General features: G+C 49.3%; 2 protein-coding genes and 1 long non-coding RNA gene across 14 annotated transcripts; 2 read left to right on the top strand and 1 right to left on the bottom strand.

The window, feature by feature from the left end:
• The first annotated feature begins 265 nt into the window (after positions 1 to 265).
• On the top strand, positions 266 to 12,192 carry LOC125518558 (uncharacterized). The gene is made up of 6 exons (XM_087532267.1): positions 266 to 673; positions 1,463 to 1,829; positions 2,085 to 2,199; positions 3,373 to 3,375; positions 11,257 to 11,359; positions 11,614 to 12,192. Exons 1-6 carry the CDS (start codon positions 266 to 268, stop codon positions 12,190 to 12,192), a joined length of 1,575 nt encoding a protein of 524 aa, XP_087388393.1.
• Positions 12,193 to 12,846: 654 nt separating this feature from the next.
• On the top strand, positions 12,847 to 16,191 carry LOC125518557 (uncharacterized). The gene is made up of 3 exons (XM_087534924.1): positions 12,847 to 14,503; positions 14,759 to 14,979; positions 15,234 to 16,191. Exons 1-3 carry the CDS (start codon positions 14,107 to 14,109, stop codon positions 15,810 to 15,812), a joined length of 1,197 nt encoding a protein of 398 aa, XP_087391050.1. The 5' UTR covers positions 12,847 to 14,106; the 3' UTR covers positions 15,813 to 16,191.
• A 150-nt stretch (positions 16,192 to 16,341) lies between these two features.
• On the bottom strand, positions 16,342 to 20,018 carry LOC125518556 (uncharacterized). 12 transcript variants are annotated; one of them, XR_015610492.1, is made up of 8 exons: positions 19,611 to 20,018; positions 19,233 to 19,300; positions 19,033 to 19,158; positions 18,701 to 18,877; positions 18,450 to 18,541; positions 18,151 to 18,315; positions 17,739 to 17,795; positions 16,342 to 17,534 (listed from the first exon to the last, which is right to left on the bottom strand). It is a non-coding gene; the product is annotated as an uncharacterized LOC125518556 (long non-coding RNA). The 12 variants fall into 12 exon arrangements; XR_015610494.1 differs by having other exon boundaries at positions 18,199 to 18,315; XR_015610489.1 differs by having other exon boundaries at positions 18,151 to 18,292.
• Positions 20,019 to 21,873: the final 1,855 nt, after the last annotated feature.

Raw genomic sequence — 21,873 nt, 5'->3', positions numbered from 1 at the left:
TATCTGATATATGTCCACTATGTGGTCTCGAGCAAGAGGACACATATCATGTGTTTTGTAGGTGCCCACAGGCTGTGGATTTATGGTGTACCATGGCGGAGGTCTGGAGAATTCCTGAAGTCACTCCATACGGAACACGGGGACGGAATGGTTCTTGAACCTCTTGGCGGAGTGTGACGAGGGTGACCGTATCAGAGTCATCATGGTGATGTGGAGGTGCTGGTTCATACATAATGAGATCCAACATGACAAGGAACCACCACCTATGGAGGTTTCTCGACGCTTCCTACAGAGCTATGTTTCCTCGCTGTTGGGTGTACAACAATTCCCAACAGGAGACTGGAATAAGGGGAAGATGGTTCTGCAGCATGAAGGGGCGGAGCAGCGATCTTCACATGTGTCGACGGGACCAAAGCTTACTCGGAAGTGGCACCCACCGCTGCATGGATGGGCTAAGCTGAATGTCGACGGTTCCTTCGCCCACGAGGATGGTAGGGCGGGCTCCGGCATGGTTCTACGCGATCATGATGGCGCCATCATCTTCTCTGCATGCCGAGCCCTGCGTTCGTGCCCTAACCCACTTCATGCCGAGCTGGAAGGGTGCCGGGAAGGACTCGCACTGGCTTTACAGTGGACTGAGCTACTGATCGCCCTCGAATGCGATTGCCTGCAGGCAATATCGTTGATCAAGGCGACGGGACAAGACCGATCCAAACATGCAATGGTGGTTTCAGAGGTCAAGCTTCTTTTGGGTTCTAGGGAGTCTAGTGTTACTCATATCTCTAGAGAGCAAAATAATGTAAGCCATGTTTTAGCAAACTTTGGTAGAACGGAGAACCGTACGGTGGTCTGGCTCCGCTCTGGCCCGGCTAATATTCCTAGCCTGTGTAGGGATGAACTTCTATGCTCTTGAGTAATACAACCCTTTTACCCCCGCAAAAGAAAAAAAACCTAGACGGAGCTAGTACTAATCTCAAACAAATAACACATTTATATGCACTTCTAACATACCTGAAGATGTGTATTTCCACCTCTGTTTCTCGCATGAAATCATCTCCATCTTGTTGCAGATCGAGCCTCTGCAGCAGATCTTCCACATCTTCCCTTCCCCGTTTGATTGATGTTTGCTAAAGCGTTGGACAGCCCGTCGGACTCCGACTTCCTAACGCGCTCGGCCGGCTCCCGAGTCGGATTTAAATTGAAACCCCACAAGAGGCTCCGCATCTGTTATAAATACACGCGTGCACGGCGTCAGAAGAAGTCCACCGAAGCCAGAAATCACGCTAGTACGATTGTACGAGTATTGTTTTCGCCGTCCCCCGACGGCAGCCCGGCCTGCGAATCACCATTTGCGTCTCCTGTCTGACAGGCTCCGTTACCTTGCGTCCCCTGCGGTCAGAATTACATTATGTTCAAAAGGCTGAAGAATTAGCTGCTGCGTGCGACGATGGCTACGGCTTAGAGAAGCAAGGCGAAAGCCGTGGAAGCAGCCAAGACAGCCAGGGCCAACGCCTACGCGGCCGATAGGGCAGCTGCCGCGGATGTTGTACGGGCCACCAAGATTGCCAAGAGGAAGGCCAGAGAGGCCAAAAAAGCTGCCACGACGGACACCGTGAAAGACAAGGAGGCAGAAGAAGCCGCCAAGACAGCCAGACTCATGGCCGAAGAAGCCACCAAGGCAAAGGAAGCCGCGGAGGAGGCGAGGCGGCTGGAGGACAAGGAGACAGAGTGGGCGCAGTGCGAGGAGGAGCTGTTCGCCTCCAAGTTCCGCCGTTTCTGGAACAAATTCTACGCCTGCCGCGGCCGCGGCATCACCTTCCATCAAACCAGTAATCATCCCAATTTAATTATTTGTGTTCTGCAGTTATTTTAGTTTCTTAAAGCAAGTTTAATATGATGACGTAAGTGGGTTGTAAAAAATGTCACTATGACCTATTCCCTTCGTTCCACAATGTAAGACGTTTTTGCAAGCTAGTTTAGCTTGCAAAAACATCTTATATTATGGAACAGAGGGAGTAATTACCATGACTATTAAATATTTTGTTTCATTCTTTCACTAACTTGATATTAATGGAACAATGCAGCATCTATCCCGGCCATGCGTTATACGTTCCCTGCTTCCCGTGACACGCCCGATCCCATGGATACTCTACAGTTCAAGTCAGTCAAGATCACATCAATCAAAGAGTGCTTACACTAGTGAGGGAGTCCTGGATTAGGGGGTGTTCGGGTAGCCGGACTATACCTTCGGCCGGACTCCTGGACTATGAAGATACAAGATTGAAGACTTCGTCCCGTGTCCGAATGGGACTTTCCTTGGCATGGAAGGCAAGCTTGGCGATGCGGATATTCAAGATCTCCTACCATTGTAACCGACTTTGTGTAACCCTAACCCTATCCGGTGTCTATATAAACCGGAGGGTTGTAGTCCGTAGGACAGAATCAACTCCATACACAACAATCATACCATAGGTTAGCTTCTAGGGTTTAGCCTCCTTGATCTCGTGGTAGATCTACTCTTGTACTACCCATATCATCAATATTAATCAAGCAGGAGTAGGGTATTACCTTCATCGAGAGGGCCCGAACCTGGGTAAAACAAAGTGTTCCCTGCCTCCTGTTACCATCCGGCCTAGACGCACAGTTCGGGACCCCCTACCCGTGATCCGCCGGTTTTGACACCGACATTGGTGCTTTCATTGAGAGTTCCTCTGTGTCGTCGCCTTTAGGCCCGATGGCTCCTTTGATCATCAACAATGATACGGTCCAGGGTGAGACTTTTCTCCCCAGACAGATCTTCGTCTTCGGCGGCTTCGCTCTGCGGGCCAATTCGCTCGGCCACCTGGAGCAGATCGAAAGCTACGCCCCTAGCCATCAGGTCAGGTTTGGAAGTCTAAACTACACGGCTGATATCCGCGGGGACTTGATCTTCGACAGATTCGAGCCACAGCCAAGCGCGCCGCACTGTCTCGATGGGCATGATATAGCTCTGCCGCCGAACAGCGCCTTGGAGGCCGCACACGCATCGGTTTCGACCATTGATTCGGAGCCTACTGCGCCGATCGAGGATCAGCGGTTGGACGCTGCCTCAGGGGCTGCGATCTCAGAGGCGATCGAGCCGAACTCCAGCCCCGCACTCCGCATGGCCCGTGACTCCGAGGAGCCGGATTCCTCTCCGAACTCCGAGCCCCCCGCGCCCCTGCCAATCGAATCCGATTGGGCGCCGGTAATGGAGTTCACCGCCGCAGACATCTTTCAGCACTTGCCTTTTGGCGACATCCTGAATTCTCTTAAGTCTCTCTCTTTATCAGGAGAGCCCTGGCCGGACTACGGTCAGCGAGGGTGGGATACGGACGGTGAGGAAATTCAAAGCCCATCCACCACCCACTTTGTAGCCACTGTCGACGATTTAACCGACATGCTTGACTTCGGCTCCGAAGACATCGACGGCATGGACGACGATATAGGAGACGGACAGGAACCAGCACCTGTAGGGCGCTGGAAGGCCACCTCGTCATATGAAATATACATGGTGGATACTCCAAAAGATGGAGATGGCGATGGAATAGTGGGGGATGACGCCCCCAAGAAACAGCCAAAGTGCCGGCGTCAGCGGCGCCGCTCTAAATCCCGCCAAAGCAAAAACGGTGATTCCGGCACGAGAGATAATACTACCCCGGATAGCGCCGAAGAACACCCACCTCAGCAAGATTCGGCACAGGAAGATGGAGAAGCCAGCCCTCATGAGAGAGCGGTAGACCGAGAGGTCGAGGATGATAACTATACGCCTCCCTCCGAAGACGAGGCAAGCCTCGATGACGACGAATTCGTCATACCATCAGACCCCGCCGAACAAGAGCATTTTAAACGCAGGCTTTTAGCCACGGCAAGTAGCCTCAAGAAAAAGCAGCAATAGCTTAGAGCTGCCCAAGATTTGCTAGCTGACAGATGGACTGAAGTCCTTGCGGCCGAAGAGTATGAACTCGAATGCCCCTCCAAGAGTTACCCGAAGCGCAGGCCGCTACCCCGATCAGAGGAGGAAGCACCTACATCACCAGCGCATGACATGGCAGACCGGCCACCTCGCGGCCGCGACAGAGAGGCCTCTCGGCCCTCCACCCAAGCCATCCCCCGACGCCGCTCAACTAAGGCACGGGAAAATGCGCCCGACCTGCGAGACATACTGGAAGGTAAGGCAAGACAAACAAGATCGATCTACGGATCACGCAGGCGCCCTACGGCATGTGACAATGATCTTCACTCCGGATACAACAAATCCGGCCGGGCCGAACACAACAGACATAGCTCTTCTGAGCTGCGTCGTGATATAGCCCAGTACAGAGGCGCCGCACACCCGCTATGCTTCACGAATGAAGTAATCGATCATAAAATCCCAGAGGGTTTCAAACCCGTAAACATCGAGTCATACGATGGCACAACAGACCCGGCGGTATGGATCGAGGATTATCTCCTTCATATCCACATGGCACGCGGCGATGATCTACACGCCATAAAATACCTCCCGCTCAAACTTAAAGGACCGGCCCGGCATTGGCTTAACAGCTTGCCAGCAGACTCAATCGGTTCTTGGGAGGACCTGGAAGCCGCATTCCTCGACAACTTCCAGGGCACTTACGTGCGACCGCCGGATGCCGACGACTTAAGCCACATAATTCAACAGCCAGAAGAATCGGCCAGACAATTCTGGACACTGTTCCTAACAAAGAAAAACCAGATAGTCGACTGTCCGGACGCAGAGGCCCTAGCAGCCTTCAAGCATAACATCCGCGGGAGAAGACAGCTGGCTAGCTCGAAGTAACAACTTATCAAAGAACCCTGGTAATTCGGATACCAAGGACAAAAGTGGCAGGACACATCGGAATAAGCAAAAACGCCGCGTTAACAGCAACAGCAATGAAGACACGGCAGTTAATGCCAGATTCAAAGGATATAAATCCGGTCAGCGGAAAAATCCATTCAAAAAGAATACTCAGGGCCCGTCCAGTTTGGACCGAATACTCGATCGCTTGTGCCAGATACATGGCACCCCCGAAAGGCCAGCCAATCACACTAACAGGGATTGTTGGGTGTTCAAGCAGGCAGGCAAGTTAAGGGCCAAAAACAGAGACAAGGGGCTGCACAGCAACGACGAGGAGCCCAAGCCGCCGAACAACAATGGACAGAAGGGCTTTCCCCCGCAAGTGCGAACGGTGAACATGATATACGCAACCCACATTCCCAAGCGGGAGCAGAAGCGTGCGCTACGGGACGTATACGCGATAGAGCTAGTCGCCCCAAAGTTCAACCCATGGTCCTCCTGCCCAATCACTTTTGATCGAAGGGACCATCCCACTAGCACCCGCCATGGCGGCTTCGCCGCATTGGTTCTCGACCCAATCATCGACGGATTTCATCTCACAAGAGTCCTCATGGACGGCGGCAGTAGCCTGAACCTGCTTTACCAGGATACAGTGCGGAAAATGGGCATAGATCCCTCAAGGATTAAGCCCACAAGAACGACATTTAAAGGCGTCATACCAGGTGTAGAAGCCAACTGTACAGGCTCAGTAACACCTGACGTGGTCTTCGGATCCCCGGACAATTTCTGAAGCGAAGAGTTAATCTTCGATATAGTCCCGTTTCGCAGTGGCTATCACGCCCTGCTCGGACAAACTGCATTCGCAAAGTTTAATGTGGTGCCGCACTACGCATATCTCAAACTCAAGATGCCAGGCCCTCGAGGAGTAATTACGGTCAACGGAAACACCGAACGCTCCCTCCGTACGAAGGAGCACACGGCGGCTCTCATAGCGGAGGTACAAAGTAGCCTTCTCAGGCAATTCTCCAAGTCCGGCCATTAAAAAGCCAGACACTGCCAAGCGCGCCCGGAGTAACCGACAGCAGGACTGCCTGGCACACTCTGAGCAAGCGTAGCAATGCGGCCCCAACCCCAGCTTTCGCGACATAGCGAAACCAGTACCTCACGTACATAACTACGCCCTTGAAATACCATGGGCACAGGGGAAGGGGCACAATAACGGCACGCCCAAAATACGGCTTAAAACGTACTAGGGGCTGACGGATTTTTTTTTAATTTTTTCTTACTTTCAGGACTCCATACTTCGGACGACCTGCTCGGCAATTCGACTGCCGCACAAACGATGCAAGATCCAGGGAGGCAGACAAGCCATGCCGCATTATGGAACTCCCAGGTGGTCTCTCTTACGAGCGGTATACCTGCTTTAAATACAATTCCGCGGCCTGCCCCTGGTCAGGACATACTGAATAGTCCAATATCTTTTGCTTACCGCACTATTTGTATCGTTCGGCTTTGATAAATAGCCTCTCTATAAACAATGCTTAGATTTTTGTCTATTTTTTTGCATTACTCTCTTTTATACATGTTCATTAATGACATGTTGCACCCGTACACTATGGTACGACAAGTACGCCAAGGGCTTCAGTACCCTTTAATATGGTGTGAGAAGTCCGTACACTTTCACAAGTGCGGCACCCCGAACTTATAGCACTATATGCATCGGCTCCGAATCATGATTTGGGTTAATAGTTGGGTTTGCCCGGCTCCTATGTTTTGGTGCCTTACGTTCCGCTATATCGGCTAAGGTAGCACTAGGAGAACCACTGCGATTGTGCCCCGGTTGAGCTGGGTTAAGCACCTCAGTGGAGAAAGCTAAAACTGACTGTCATGATGAGGCAAGAGACCGGTCGCTGTTTGAGAGGTTTTTCGAGTCCCTAAAGGCTTATGCCGCTTCGAGCAAGGAGCTGGATAACCCTGGCCAAGGCGTGGATAGTGCCCCGAACTCGGTCTTCCGAACTAGGGGCTTCGCCGAAATTTAAAATTATAAAGTTCTATGGCTAAGTGAGAGTGTTCAAGCATTATAGTCCGATTGCCTGGTTCGTCGTGCTGAGTGCCTCCCTTGAAGGACCCAACCATGGGAAAAAGAGCGCCCAGGTTTATCACCGAACACCGTAGCACTAGTGGCACGGGGGCAGAAGCCGACGACTGGCCATCTCTCAATTTTTGATAAACAGCCGCACAGAAAATAATATTTTAAATTCAATAAGCATTGCTTAGTGCATATGAACAAGTTTTCAGCGCACAGGATAAACACGAGCGAGTTCATTCAAAAATTACATCCTTGGTGCATTCATCCGCCACAAGGCGGGCACCCGCAAGAACATCCTTATAGTAGTTCTCAGGCTTGCGATGTTCCTTCCCCGGCGGCGGCCCGTCCCTCACAAGCTTTTCACCGTCTAGCTTACCCCAGTGCACCTTTGCACGGGCAAGGGCCCTACGGGCACCTTCGATGCAGACGGAGCGCTTGATGACCTCGAGCCTTGGACAGGCCTCCACCAGCCGCCGCACCAGCTCGAAGTAGCTCCCAGGCAGGGCCTCTCTGGGCCACAGCCGAACTAGGAAGCCCTTCATGGCCTGTTCGGCCACCTTGTGGAGTTCGACCAGCTGTTTTAGCTGGTTGCTCAAGGGCACAGGGTGTCCGGCCTGAGCATACTGAGACCAGAACACCTTCTCCGTCGAGTTACCCTCTTCAGCTCGGTAGAATGCGGCGGCATCGGATACGCTGCGGGGAAGATCTGTGAATGCCCCTGGAGAACTCCGGATTCGGGTAAGTAACAAGTAGTTTACTTCTATATTTCTGCTTTGCATAAAGAATGCCTTACCCGCTGCTATGTTCTTCATATCCTCCAACTCTCGGAGGGCCTTTTGGGCTTCGGCCTTGGTAGACTTGGCAGTCTCAAGGGCCGCCGCGAGATCGGACGCTTGGGTCTTTGACTCAAGCTCCAAACTCTCATGTTTTTTCATGAGAGCCTGAAGCTCTTGCTGCACCTCGCCGACCTGAGCCCCAAGTTTCTCTCGCTCGGTGTGCTCCGCGGTCGTTTTCCTTTCGGCCTCGGACATCGCCTGCTTGAGGGTCACCACCTCAGTCGTGGCCCCTACAATAAGCAGTACAATCCTGTTATTTTTTCGCAATCACGCCTCTCTATAGGCACCTTTTTATGTAAGGTATTTCTTACCTTCTTTATCCTCAAGCTGCCGCTTGGCAAGGCCGAGCTCTTGCTCGGACCGCTCGAGTCCTTGTTTCAGGGCATCCACCTCCGCAGTCAGTGCGGCGGTGGCTAGCAGCGAAGCCTGCATACGCATATTGACTCTTTGTTGTTAGACTCCTGCGAAATTTAATAGATCCTCTATTCGGCTTTTCTTTCTGAACGCCAAACAGAGCATCAGGGGTTACTGTCTATGTGGTAATATTTTTACATATTTTTACTTACCTCGAAGCCTGTTAGGAGGCTAGCGCAAGCTTCACTCAGCCCGCTCTTGGCGGACTGAACCTTCTGGATCACCGTACTCATAATAGTACGGTGCTCCTCGTCGATGGAGGCGCCTTCAAGCACCTCCAGCAGATTGTTCGGCACCTCCGGTTGGACGGAGGCTGCCGGCTCAGAAGGCTTGCTCCTCTTGGAAGGAGTTCGCCTGCCGCGGTCCGGAATTGTTGAAGATTCCGGCACGGTGTCCGGCTTAAAGCCGGACTTGGAGCCCTGGGGGATCTTGTCCCCTTTACTCCTGGAGTCCGGGAGGTCGCCTTGCGGCTCCTCCAGGACCACCTCCTCCTGCCCCGGAGCTCGTTGCCACGCCACTTCGGCGTCATCCACAGTGCGGGGGGAGACAGCGGGCGGAACGGAATTCACGTCCGATGAATCCAGGGAGCCGCTCGACGACTCGTTGAGTTCGGCCCGGGGCGGGCTGCATGATTATATTCGACATTAGGGAAAGCTGTGCAAGAAAAGGAATATCATGAGTTACTCTGGTATATGAACACTTACGATTTCGCCGGACGCCTGGCCCTGTCCGGCCACTCCTCTTCGTCCTCGTCGGCGTCGGGGGCGTAGTTCGGTGGAGGGGTTTTCCTCTTCTTGGACCCTTCGCCCCCCCCCCCCCCCACTGGGGCGGCCTTCCTTTTCTTTCCTCCCCCCGCTGGAGGGGGAGAGGTTTCTTCTTCCTCCTCCTCGTTTTCACGGGAAGAGGGCATCTCGGACTCCTCGGATGACGAGTCCGACAGCACCACATTACGGGTACTCTTTCGAGTCCCCGGGGCCTTCTTCTCCGGCACCACATAAGGCGCCGGAGCCAGCAGCTTCACTAGTAGAGCTGGGGCTGGGTCTTCGGGCAGCGGAGCCGGACAGTTAATCAGTTCGGCTATCGCCCGCCAAGCCTGTCAAAGGTAAGGGAGTTTGGATCCCGCATAGAGTCAAACTATGAAAGAAGCTTAACATCCTGTAAAAGGTGTAGATGGCATACCTTGCTAGCGTGACGCTGCGAGCTGTATCCGCGGTCCTCGGAAGCGGATGCGGGAGCCTCGACGCCCTTGAATAGCATCTTCCAGGTGTCCTCGTACGTTGTGTCGAAGAGCCTGCTGAGGGTTTGATGCTGCGCCGGGTCGAACTCCCACAGATTAAAATCCCGTTGTTGGCACGGGAGGATCCGGCGGACGAGCATAACCTGGATTATATTAACAAGCCGGATTATATTAACAAGCCGGACTGGCTTGTTCACCAGGGACTGGATGCATGTTTGCAATTCAGTCACCTCTTTTTCGTCACCCCACGACAGGCCCGTCTCTTTCCAGGACACAAGCCGCGTGGGGGGTCCGGATCGGAACTCGGGGGCCGCGGTCCATTCCGGATCGCGCGGCTCGGTGATATAAAACCACCCGGATTGCCATCCCTTTAGGGTCTCCACGAAAGAGCCCTCGAACCATAGGGCGTTGGCCATCTTGCCCGCCATGGCGCCTCCGCACTCCGCCTGGCTGCTGCGCACCACCTTGGGCTTGATGTTGAAGGTCTTGAGCCAGAGGCCGAAATGGGGGCGGACGCGAAGAAAAGCCTCGCACACGACGATAAACGCCGAGATGTTGAGGATGAAGTTCGGAGCCAGATCGTGGAAATCCAGGCCGTAGTAGAACATGAGCCCCCGGACAAATGGGTGGAGTGGAAAACCCAGTCCGCGGAGGAAGTGGAGGAGAAATACTACCCTCTCATGGGGCCTTGGGGTGGGGATGAGCTGCCCCTCTTCGGGAAGCCGGTGCGCGATGTCCTTGGACAGATACCCGGCCTTCCTTAGCTTCTTGAATTTGCCCTTCGTGACGGAGGAGACCATCCACTTGCCTCCCGCTCCGGACATTGCTGGAGAAGGTTGAGGTGGGAAGTGCGGGCTTGGGCGCTGGAGCTCGGGTGCGCGAGAGATGGGTAGGCAAGGGAGGAAGAAGGCATAGGTAAAAAGGGTGGATCCTTGTCCCTTTATATGGGCGGATGTGGTTGTGCGTCCCCGCCTGCCTAGTAAAACTCGCTTGCCTCCCAAGCGCCGTGATAAGTGGCGCGGTTGGGTTACCCATGTCCGTATTGATGAGAATCCCGTAAAAAGGGTACACGATCTCTGCTTTGACAAGACGTGCCAAGGGAACCGCCTCGCAAAACATGCTGAGGTGGAAAAGTAAAAACGATTCGAGTAAAGGACTTGGCTGTAGTGTGACGGCGCACTGCAGAATACGTCGGCAGATTTGATTTGTGTTAATATTATTCTCTCTATGGCAATATGTGGAAACTTATTTTGCAGAGCCGGACACTATTCTTGGTGATTACAATCTTCTATGAAGGACTTGGAGGAGGAACCCGCCTTGCAATGCCGAAGACAATTTGCGCGCCGGACTCGTCGTCATTGAAGCCTGGTTCAGGGGCTACTAAGGGAGTCCTGGATTAGGGGGTGTTCGGGTAGCCGGACTATACCTTCGGCCGGACTCCTGGACTATGAAGATACAAGATTGAAGACTTCGTCCCGTGTCCGGATGGGACTTTCCTTGGCGTGGAAGGCAAGCTTGGCGATGCAGATATTCAAGATCTCCTACCATTGTAACCGACTTTGTGTAACCCTAACCCTATCCGGTGTCTATATAAACTGGAGGGTTGTAGTCCGTAGGACAGAATCAACTCCATACACAACAATCATACCATAGGCTAGCTTCTAGGGTTTAGCCTCCTTGATCTCGTGGTAGATCTACTCTTGTACTACCCATATCATCAATATTAATCAAGAAGGAGTAGGGTATTACCTCCATCGAGAGGGCCCGAACCTGGGTAAAACAAAGTGTTCCCTGCCTCCTGTTACCATCCGGCCTAGACGCACAGTTCGGGACCCCCTACCCGAGATCCGCCGGTTTTGACACTGCAAGTATTTGGTATCGTTACTGCACGTGATATCCTGGATAACAAGCGCAACATTATTTTTCACCGTCCGAGAAATAGCTGCCAGACCATCACTGAAGAGGTTTGCATATTTCTACCCATTTGTTTGTTTTCCCAAGTTGCATGCATTTTACTCTTGTACACTCTCTCCTTGCCTCATTAATTAAAGTTTACAAAATTTTGACTTTGGAAAATATGCACTATAACTTGACAAGAAGAGAGTGCATGGAATATATTATAATAGATTGGTTGTTGCATTATATCCACTTGATGCAGTCTTATTACTGATTAAGTAAAACATAATTATTGACCTACATACTTGTTTCGATCATGCAGGATCCATATCTTGCATTGACCGGCCCTAGTCGAGCTATTGCGGTGTCAATAGACCTTTCCTACATTGAGGTTTCCCTCAAAGTCAAGGGCACTACAAAAGCTGAGGATAAAGATCTGAGTGATCTTATTGTGACTTACAGAAGTGGGTATTGCCTAACTGGTGTTTACCCTAGCAGGCTCAGCACGCTGAAACTTGAATTCAGCCACGTTAGTTTCTCTGTGGAGGCCACAATCTGTATAAAACTCACTGGTGGGTCATGGCCAATTGGTTTCCAAAGTGTATTCACTGCTGGCACCTCTACTGATGATGTCCTCGTCAAATTACTTGATTCCGAACATGACGGGTTGCCTGTCGATGCCAATGGTGTGACCAAGCTCTCACGTCGCGTGGTTTCTGTTGGACTTGAGAAGTTTTTGAAGGTTCAGCTCATGGCAATTTCGATTAATGAGAAACAAGTTATTGAGAGTAGCGAGGCAACTTTTAAACCTGAGAGGGCTGGCATTAGCCTAATCAACCTTAGTCTTAGCTTCTGTAGTATGGAAGTTGCCGTTGCTTGGTCATGTTTCTGTGATGAATGACTTGTTCTTGTAATTCTCTCAGGAGACATCATTTGAAACCACTTACATTTTACTATAAAAAATGATACACTTATGGGCAACTGTTACGGAAAGCACGGTTACGCACTGATGTGGCAGAAAGAGACAGCGATGTGAGCCATAATTCACGGAAAGTGAAAAATTGAGCGCTAATCAGCTGGCTCCACCTCGGTGCGTAGATGATTTCCGTGTCAGTCCATCCATAAGTGTATAGCATCGTCGGCCTCGCTAGCTCCTATTTGTACTGACAGTAATAATACTACCTTCTTATTTCTTAGCTCAATTTTGTTTTGCTTCTTTTGAAGTTTTTTAGTCTCTAATCAGATTAATCAGTTGTAGACACGTGTAATTCTGGGTACAGGGGTAGGTACAATTCCCGTGTGCCTGTAGCTAAAGGGGGAGAAGCATGCTCTCGACGCTACGCCATCCTTATCTCTCTATTTTCTCCCTTTTCCCCGAAAGGTCTCCTCCAATCTCGTGCATGGCTCAATTAACCGCCGCTTTGCCACCGTATGCTCGTATGAAATGTGGCTCACCTCCTCCCATCGGCAACCACGGCCGCCAGAAAAAAAATCCTATACGACTAGGTCATATATGCTCCTGATCGGTACACCCTCTCCCACGGCTAACGCGTAGCAAAATGGATCTTAAAGTAGTACTAAGTATCGAAACCGGCTTTCTTCTTCTCCGGCGCCCCAACGCTTCTGCTTCTAGCGCTTCCTCATCTCAGGGGTGGGCATAAAAGCCGACCAACTGAAAACTAAATCCAAAGCGACATCGATTTTTTTTTGAATTTTTGGTTGTTTATTGAGTACAGAAAAAATAATCGGTCAACGCTAGCAGGATCCGGTCGAGCGGCGCGCTCGCTGCTGCTCGATACAGCCGGCGGCAACGAAGATGGAGGTAGGGGCGTCCTGGGTGGCCAGTTCGCCGGCGGCTTGCCGGAGTTGGCCGGAGCAACGACGAGGTGGCGTGGTCGAGGCGCCGTTGGAGGAGGCGGCCACGAGCAGGAGGAGCTCGAGGAAGCTGGTCGATGGGCGGCTCGACCGCGGTGGAGAACGGCAAGGGCGGCGCTCGGAGGAGGCCAGGGACGTAGTGAGGTCCTCGCTCGAGGACTCGAGCGCGTGGACGGGGACGGCTGTGGCGCTGCTGGCGGCTTGCTCGCCGGGGATGACGCGGGCCACGGCAGAGGAACAAGGGCGCGGCGGCGGAACTTGGCGAGTCTTCGGCGCGCTGGGATCAGGCGAACGCGAGCAGGAAACGGCAGAGGCAAGGTGCACCGAGGCGGAGACAGCGTGCAGGCGGCGGACAGAGCAGCTCCGGCGGTGGCGCTCGCCGGCGCGGTACCGGAGACGGCAGGGGAGCGAGGTCGCTCGGGCCGACGCTGGAGCAGCGGAGCTCATGGACGGAGCCTTCCCGCTCGGGCGCGAGCATGAGAGGAAGGCAGAGGGCGGCGCACTTCTAGCATACCTGAAGATGTGGTGTTTCCACCTCTGTTTCCCTCACGAAATCATTGCAGATCGAGCCTCTGCAGCAGATCTTCCACATCTTCCCTTCCCCGTTTGATTGATGTTTGCTAAAGCGTTGGACAGCCCGTCGGACTCCGACTTCCTAACGCGCTCGGCCGGCTCCCGAGTCGGATTTAAACTGAAACCCCACAAGCGGCTCCGCATCTGTTATAAATACACGCGTGCACGGCGTCAGAAGAAGTCCACCGAAGCCAGAAATCACACTAGTACGACTGTACGAGTATTGTTTTCGCCGTCCCCCGACGGCGGCCCGGCCAGCGAATCACCATTTGCGTCTCCTGTCCGACAGGCTCCGTTACCTTGCGTCCCCTGCGGTCAGAATTACATTCTGTTTAAAAGGCTGAAGAATTAGCTGCTGCGTGCGACGATGGCTACGGCTAAGAGAAGCAAGGCGAAAGCTGCCAAGGCGAAAGCCGTGGAAGCAGCCAAGACAGCCAGGGCCAACGCCTACGCGGCCGAGAGGGCAGCTGCCGCGGATGCTGTACGGGCCGCCAAGATTGCCAAGAGGAAGGCCAGAGAGGCCAAAAAAGCTGCCACGACGGACACCGCGAAAGCCAAGGAGGCAGAAGAAGCCGCCAAGACAGCCAGACTCATGGCCGAAGAAGCCGCCAAGGCGAAGGAAGCCGCGGAGGAGGCGAGGCGGCTGGAGGACAAGGAGACGGAGTGGGCGCAGTGCGAGGAGGAGCTGTTCGCCTCCAAGTTCCGCCGTTTCTGGAACAAATTCTACGCCTGCCGCGGCCGCGGCGTCACCTTCCATCAAACCAGTAATCATCCCAATTTAATTATTTGTGTTCCGCGGTTATTTTAGTTTCTTAAAGCAAGTTTAATATGATGATGTAAATAGGTTGTAAAAAATGTCGCTATGACCTATTCCCTCCGTCCCACAATGTAAGACGTTTTTGCAAGCTAGTTTAGCTTGCAAAAACATCTTATATTATGGGACAGAAGGAGTAACTACCATGACTATTAAGTATTTTGTTTCATTCTTTCACTAACTTGATATTAATGGAACAATGCAGCATCTATCCCGGCCATGCGTTATACGTTCCCTGCTTCCCGTGACACGCCCGATCCCATGGATACTCTACAGTTCAAGTCAGTCAAGATCACATCAATCAAAGAGTGCTTACACTGGCCACTGCAAGTATTTGGTACCGTTATTGGACGTGATATCCTGGATAACAAGCGCAACATTATTTTTCACCGTCCGAGAAATAGCTGCCAGACCATCACTGAAGAGGTTTGTATATTTCTACCCATTTGTTTGTTTTCCCAAGTTGCATGCATTTTGTTCTTGTACACTCTCTCCTTGCCTCATTAATTAAAGTTTACAAAATTTTGACTTTGGAAAATATGCACTATAACTTGACAAGAAGAGAGTGCATGGAATATATTATAATAGATTGGTTGTTGCATTATATCCACTTGATGCAGTCTTATTACTGATTAAGTAAAACATAATTATTGACCTACATACTTGTTTCGATCATGCAGGATCCATATCTTGCATTGACCGGCCCTAGTCGAGCTATTGCGGTGTCAATAGACCCTTCCTACATTGAGGTTTCCCTCAAAGTCAAGGGTACTACAAAAGCTGAGGATAAAGATCTGAGTGATCTTGCTGTGACTTACAGAAGTGGGTATTGCCTAACTGGTGTTTACCCTAGCAGGCTCAGCACGCTGAAACTTGAATTCAGCCACGTTAGTTTCTCTGTGGAGGCCACAATCTGTATAAAACTCACTGGTGGGTCATGGCCAATTGGTTTCCAAAGTGTATTCACTGCTGGCACCTCTACTGATGATGTCCTCGTCAAATTACTTGATTCCGAATATGACGGGTTGCCTGTCGATGCCAATGGTGTGACCAAGCTCTCGCGTCGCGTGGTTTCTGTTGGACTTGAGAAGTTTCTGAAGGTTCATCTCATGGCAATTTCAATTAATGGGAGACAAGTTGTTGAGAGTAGCGAGGCAACTTTTAAGCCTGAGGGGGCCGGCATTAGCCTAAGCAATCTTAGTCTTGGCTTCTGTAGTATGGAAGTTGCCGTTGCCTGGTCATGTTTCTGTGATGAGTGACTTGTTTTTATAACTAGTGGACCCGTTGCGCCAAATGGCGCAGAGGCACGCTAAAGCCATGCCCGCGATGAAAATATTTGCATTTGTTATTAGCTTCAGGTTTGAGTAAGCACAAATGGCATGAATTGTGACCCTCTTTATACTTAGCATGCACAATTTGTTGTGTTATTTGGGTAACATGGAAGCGATAGTTTTTATATTTTAATCATCAGTTGTGTGGCATTTAGGCCCATCTTTTAATTTAGTCCTAATTTTTCTTCAGAGGAGCACAAACAATATAAGCAATAAGGGTTATTAAGAGCATCATTATTATTCAAAATGATAGCAACTCTATACAACCTGGTATTTAATTATTTTCTTTCTCTCAAGCCCTAATTCTGAACACAGCCCAATGATCCACCCCCTATAAGCCTACACTGAAATCTGAAAGTGGATGGCATATATGTTTGTAGCTGAAGCTTAAAAACTGAGAAGATTACCGTACAAACACATGCTACTTCAACTTCAAAAGAACCAACTCCACAACATAGACGAACATTAGAGCATCACTTTTTAGTACCACCATACCCAATCTGGGCAGAGGTGCGCATAACGAAAATCGTTTTTAAAAGAAATTTTACATGGTCCTCTCATACCTTACACACCGGAGTTTGGTAACCAAAAAAAGGTTGACAAAATATATCTACATGCACTCACAGATGCTTTCACTTCCGCACATAGACTAAAAAATTGAATATTGTGTGTACATGGACAGCCAGCTTATCAATCAGATTGGGTATTTGTCACTTTATGCGCCTGTCTGTTCATTAGCAAGGAATCCTGGAGCAACTTGAATTTCAATCGGCATATCCATCCATACGCAAAAAGTGAGAATCATAGTCCTAATAAAATTTTGCAGCTAGAGAAAATAATAAATTAGGAATAGGCATGAAATGGAATTTTTTTGTATCTGATGATGATAAAAAGAACATATTTCAGAAATACACAAAATTTAAGAGGCATCTTCTTGGTTTTACACAGATGAATCATGCAATAAGTAAAAATGAACACAAAATTAGTTCGAACTTCCAAATAAATAGATGAATGTAGCACAAAGAAGCATCACTTTGACACAGTACTACCTTGATATAGAGAAAAGCATAGTGTTTCTCGGAAAATGATTTAGGATCAGAGGATCACTGGGTTGATCAGCATACCAGTGTTAATATATATGGTAGAAGTCCATGAATGAGTCCACTCTTTCTTTGACAAAATAGGAAAGTGTGACTTATAACATAAAGAACCAATGCAAGGAAATAAACTGATGTGCAGGGAACCATTATTTAAACTGCTGCCCAAGTCTTGCTCCTGGGTTTGTTTTTTCATTTTTGAAAGATCCCATGGAGAAAAGAAGCATATCCAAGTTTGTGCTGCTATGAATCAAGATCCACACAAATCCTAAATAGAGAGGCCCATGGAGAGAAGCATGCTCAAACTAAAACCAGGAGGGAGCTGCACACATCACCTTTAGAAAATCGGCATATTAGGCAATCAAAATGCGAGTGAGAGAGAGGTAGAGGAGCACCTAATTTCCTCTATCTAAATACCTTATGAAAGAATGAACAACAAAATAGAGTGTAAGTTTGCAGTGCGCCGTTTTCGAATGCTCAATAGCTTGGTCTGTTTGGTCCATTTGTTTCATTCCAGAATGAATGAGTTGTTGATTTGACATTTCTGCAAAAACTAATAAGGTAGTTGGATGAGAATGTTAACCTTTCAGGGGAAGATTAATAAATAGTAACACAAAATTATGATACTCCCTCCAATCCATATTAATTGTTGCTGGTATGGTACAACTTTGTACTAAAGTTGTACTAAACCGACGACAACTAATATGAATCCGAGGGAGTACTTAATTTTACATGATGCCATTTCAATGTTATCTACCTGGTCATTACCAGCATCGAATAGTTCAATCCTCTTATTGCAAGGCTACTTTGGTACCTGCAACATCATGGCGACCGAATAGCACGTCTATTAGCACCAAGAGAGTTACAATAGTACGAAAAATGAAATTTAAGAAATTGAGATTTATCAGTGAAGGGCACATGTGCCAAGTAAAAGAGAAATGAGTAAATAAACATTGTATCATTCACATATGCCAAGTAAATAGAGGTTGAATTGTAGTTTTGGCTCTGTCCTTGCTCATATTTAAGTAAAAAGGATTGTGTACATTGAAATGCTATGCAAAATACATTGATACTAAAAGAAAGCTTTGCTAAGCAAATAATTTCAGGACAAATTTAGGTATTTCAAAATCTTGATGAGCTATCATAACACACAAAGATAGAAATTATACATTGTGGAACATGACACAACAAAGACGTCAATGAAGGAAACTGCCAACCATAAATTGCTTCCTGACATTTAGTTGTTTGTTGGCCTCAGAAGTATTCCTTTTCTCTTCATCTTTGAGTACACAATCAAATTCTTTGATTAAGCTGCAAGAAGCCATGGCATATATCTACGTAAAAAAGAACTCGGCGGTGATACATTCTCCAAGTAAAGAAATTGATAAAATTCATCATGCCACATGCAGAAGATATGAAATTGCAGGCTCAAGTAGGAACAACAACGACAGCGTTCAACAAGACTTACCGCTTGCACTCGCTCATCTTCCCAGTGAGTTCTTCGAGCCGCCAGTGTGCCTGTTGGAGTCCTTGATCTTGTCTATCTTCTAGAAACCATTACTGCAGCAAACATATATTAGCAAGATGGTGGCAATGTAAATACAAATTGTATCATTTCACATATGCCAGGTAAAACAAAAATGAGTAAATAAACATTCTCTCCAGAGGGTGCAAATCCAATTGGCAAAACAGATTAGCAGAGATGGAGCCTAGTTTTACCTTGCCTACTCCAATGTAAATACAGTCGTATCATTTTATATGCACCGAGGAATCAAGTTCAGTATATCAAGCGGTGCGGTAATAGCGTAGGGAAGCTTCCATGGACTGCTCTGCATTTCTATTGTTTAGAGATAAGAGGTCGTCCAACTCTGGTTTGAGCCTTGGTATTATATTAGTCTGCACAAAATCAATTAAAATATGAGGGGAAGGTAAATTACTTCTGAGTTTTGGAAAGCTAAGAAACTATTGTCAAGAGCATAAGGGTATAAAATCAGAATAACACGATGAGATGCTGTATGAATTAATGTCTTAAGCAAGGAAAAAGAGTTCACTCTGGTGTTTTCATTTCCATCCATGTAGAGTCCAATTGACATAAAATCATCTTCTCTTTTCCATTATGCGAGACTGCATAACATGATCTCTTCCATTGTGAGAGACTGCATATTCAAGCCAGATTCCTACATGAGCTTTTTTTATTACAAAACTTAACAAAGAAAGCAAAGGGGGAAATGAAAAACAGGATCATATATACCTGGTAATGTGTCTAGAAGAAGCGATCGTAACCACACCCCTGGACGCCAGGATCGAGTAGAAGCTGGACTGCAAAGGAACGGTCAGGACTATCATGCATGCACATACTATATTGAACAGAAGCTGCACTAAAATTCTGATTCAAAAATTCACCGATGAACAGATTGCTCAATGAAACAAGTAAACAGAGCTTATCAATTTTCCGTACAAAACAAACTTTATTGAAATAACTTTTTATAAGTTTATTATGTGCTGATTGAGAACGTGAAACTGTTACATTTATTTGGCCATTTCATCAGGCAAATAATGTGCATTAGCTTTGGCCTGGGTACATGTGATAAACAAGATGTAAATTGAGAACGATAAGAGAGCAAGATACCTCATGGACGATCTGCTGCGGCTAGAGTTCAAGGTCAGCAAGTGAGCGCAAGCTGGGCGGCGGCCGCAAGCACCTGGAAGCGATCCGAGCTCAAGCTATTGGATCCGTCGCTCTCGTAGGGAAGGGAGGCGATGGTGATGGGATAAGGCCGGCAGAGATGCCTCCTGTCGATGAAGACGATGAGACGGCGCAGGCAGAGCATGGGGCGGCCGCCTCTCGGCCACCATGCGGCACGGCGAGGCATGCCGTGTGGCGTGGCTGCTGTTCCCCTCCATGAATCTAAGCACCAGCGGCGCGGCGACCTTCGTCGGAGCGGCAGCATCAGAAACCGAGAGGACGAGGCGGAGGCGGAGGCGTTGACGGCGGCGCCGACGGCGGTAGCAGCACGTTGAAGAGATAGAAAGGGAAACTGAAGCCGCGCTCGCGAGAGGAGATGAGGCACCCACGACACACGCACTATGCATCGGTCAGCCCAGGGGCCCACGTGCACATGCGCCAGCCCACCCTGCGCAGTCTACGCAACCAACCACCGCGACGCCACACGCCCACACGCGACCACCTCATCCATAGGAACCAGACTTGCTCCCCGCGTGCGTTCATCCGTGCTCCCGCATACGTAGCATGATTTGATTAAAATAAAATAAGACTCGGCCCCATCCCTTAAAATCAGGAGGGTGATAATTAGATTAAAAAAAACAGCAGTAGGATGGAGTGGGAGCACGGATGGGAGCATGAAGAGGTAGCAGGCAAGCCGGATCCATTCCATAGACGCACAACCACCGCAGCCGACGAACGGGACCAAAAGCAACAGACGCACAGCCATCGCAGCCGACGAGCGGGGCCAAGAGCAACACCGGCCCACTTGTCATCGGGGAACACAAACAAGGGTGCACAAATCTGGGTGGGTATGCGCCGGCCACCCATGACGCATGACGTGCGCACGACGCGGTCAGCGCGTGAGACACATGATGCTTCAGGATTCGTTCACGCGAGAAAATCGAACCCAACCAATGAAAGATCCCGTTGAGCCCACCAGTCATGCAGAGCCACGAAAGAACCTGGGTCAAAACAGATATAGTAAAAATCAAACGGTTGATGCAGTTGCGTTGACCTAACCAAAACCTATCGAACGACCAAAACTGAGCGAAATCGAGCGAGCAATCGAGAGGGCGGGTCCTCTAGCCTCCTTATATGTTAGAATTCTCTTAGGAGACACCATTTGAAACCACTTACATTTTTCTATAAAAATGATACACTTACGGGCAACTGTTATGGAAAACATGGCTACGCACTGATGTGGCAGAAAGAGACCGCGATGTGAGCCGTAATTCATGCAAAGCGAAAAATTGAGCGCCAATCAGCTGGCTCCACCTCGGTGCGTAGATGATTTCCATGGCAGTCCGTCCATAAGTGTATAGTATCATTGGCCTCGCTAGCTCCTATTTGTATCGACAGTGATAATACTACCTTCTCTATTTCTTAGCTCAATTCTGTTTTGCTTCCTTTGAAGTTTTTCAGTCTCTAATCAGATTAATTAGTTGTAGACACGTGAGGGGAAGAAGCACGCTCTCGACGCTACGCCGCCCTTATCTCTCTATTTTCTCCCTTTTCCGAGAGTTCTCCTCCAGTCCCATGCACGGCTCAATTAACCGCCGCTTTGCCACTGTATGCTCCTATGAAATGTGGCTCACCTCCTCCCATCGGCAACCACGGCCGCCAGAGAAAAAATCCTCTACAACTAGGTCATCTGCTCCTGATCGGTAGGCCCTCTCCCGCGGCTAACGCGTGGCAAAATGGATCTCAAAGTAGTACCGAGTATTGAATCCGGCTTTCTTCTTCTCCGGCGCCCCAACGCTCCTGCTTCTAGCGCTTCCTCATATCAAGGGTGGGCATAAAACCGACCAACCGAAAACTAAACCGAAACCCACATCGATTTTTTTGAATTTTTGGTTGTTTATTCAGTACAGAAAAAATAATATGTTTTCTATGTTATTAATCGAACTAAATTCGAACGATTGGTATTTCAAGTAGCTAATCGATAAGCCGAATTCATCATACAACCAATATATGTTGCCTCGCTTAGTAGTCCTCCCGCCAGCCAAGCCAATTAGAAGAGCATATACAGTCGTGGATACCAAATCCGGGCACCTAAACGCCAGCGGACGTGTCAAGGCATGTCCGCGGATAGTGGCGGGCAAGGCACGAATTGTCGCGTCCACAACCGTCTATCTCAAATCCAGTACTTTATATCCATACTAAAGCA

This window comes from Triticum urartu, chromosome 7A (genome assembly GCF_056163025.1).
Source record: "Triticum urartu cultivar PI428250 chromosome 7A, HENAU_Tu73, whole genome shotgun sequence".
Lineage (NCBI taxonomy): Eukaryota > Viridiplantae > Streptophyta > Magnoliopsida > Poales > Poaceae > Triticum > Triticum urartu.
This window is presented reverse-complemented; position numbering and strand designations above follow the sequence as displayed.

Coding starts and splice junctions, on each gene's coding strand:
- LOC125518557 (XM_087534924.1), top strand. CDS start 14,107: ATGGCTACGGCTAAGAGAAGCAAGGCGAAAGCTGCCAAGGCGAAAGCC. Junction 14,504..14,758: donor CGTCACCTTCCATCAAACCA/GTAATCATCCCA, acceptor GGAACAATGCAG/CATCTATCCCGGCCATGCGT. Junction 14,980..15,233: donor GCCAGACCATCACTGAAGAG/GTTTGTATATTT, acceptor TCGATCATGCAG/GATCCATATCTTGCATTGAC.
- LOC125518558 (XM_087532267.1), top strand. CDS start 266: ATGGAGGTTTCTCGACGCTTCCTACAGAGCTATGTTTCCTCGCTGTTG. Junction 674..1,462: donor TCGAATGCGATTGCCTGCAG/GCAATATCGTTG, acceptor GCTACGGCTTAG/AGAAGCAAGGCGAAAGCCGT. Junction 1,830..2,084: donor CATCACCTTCCATCAAACCA/GTAATCATCCCA, acceptor GGAACAATGCAG/CATCTATCCCGGCCATGCGT.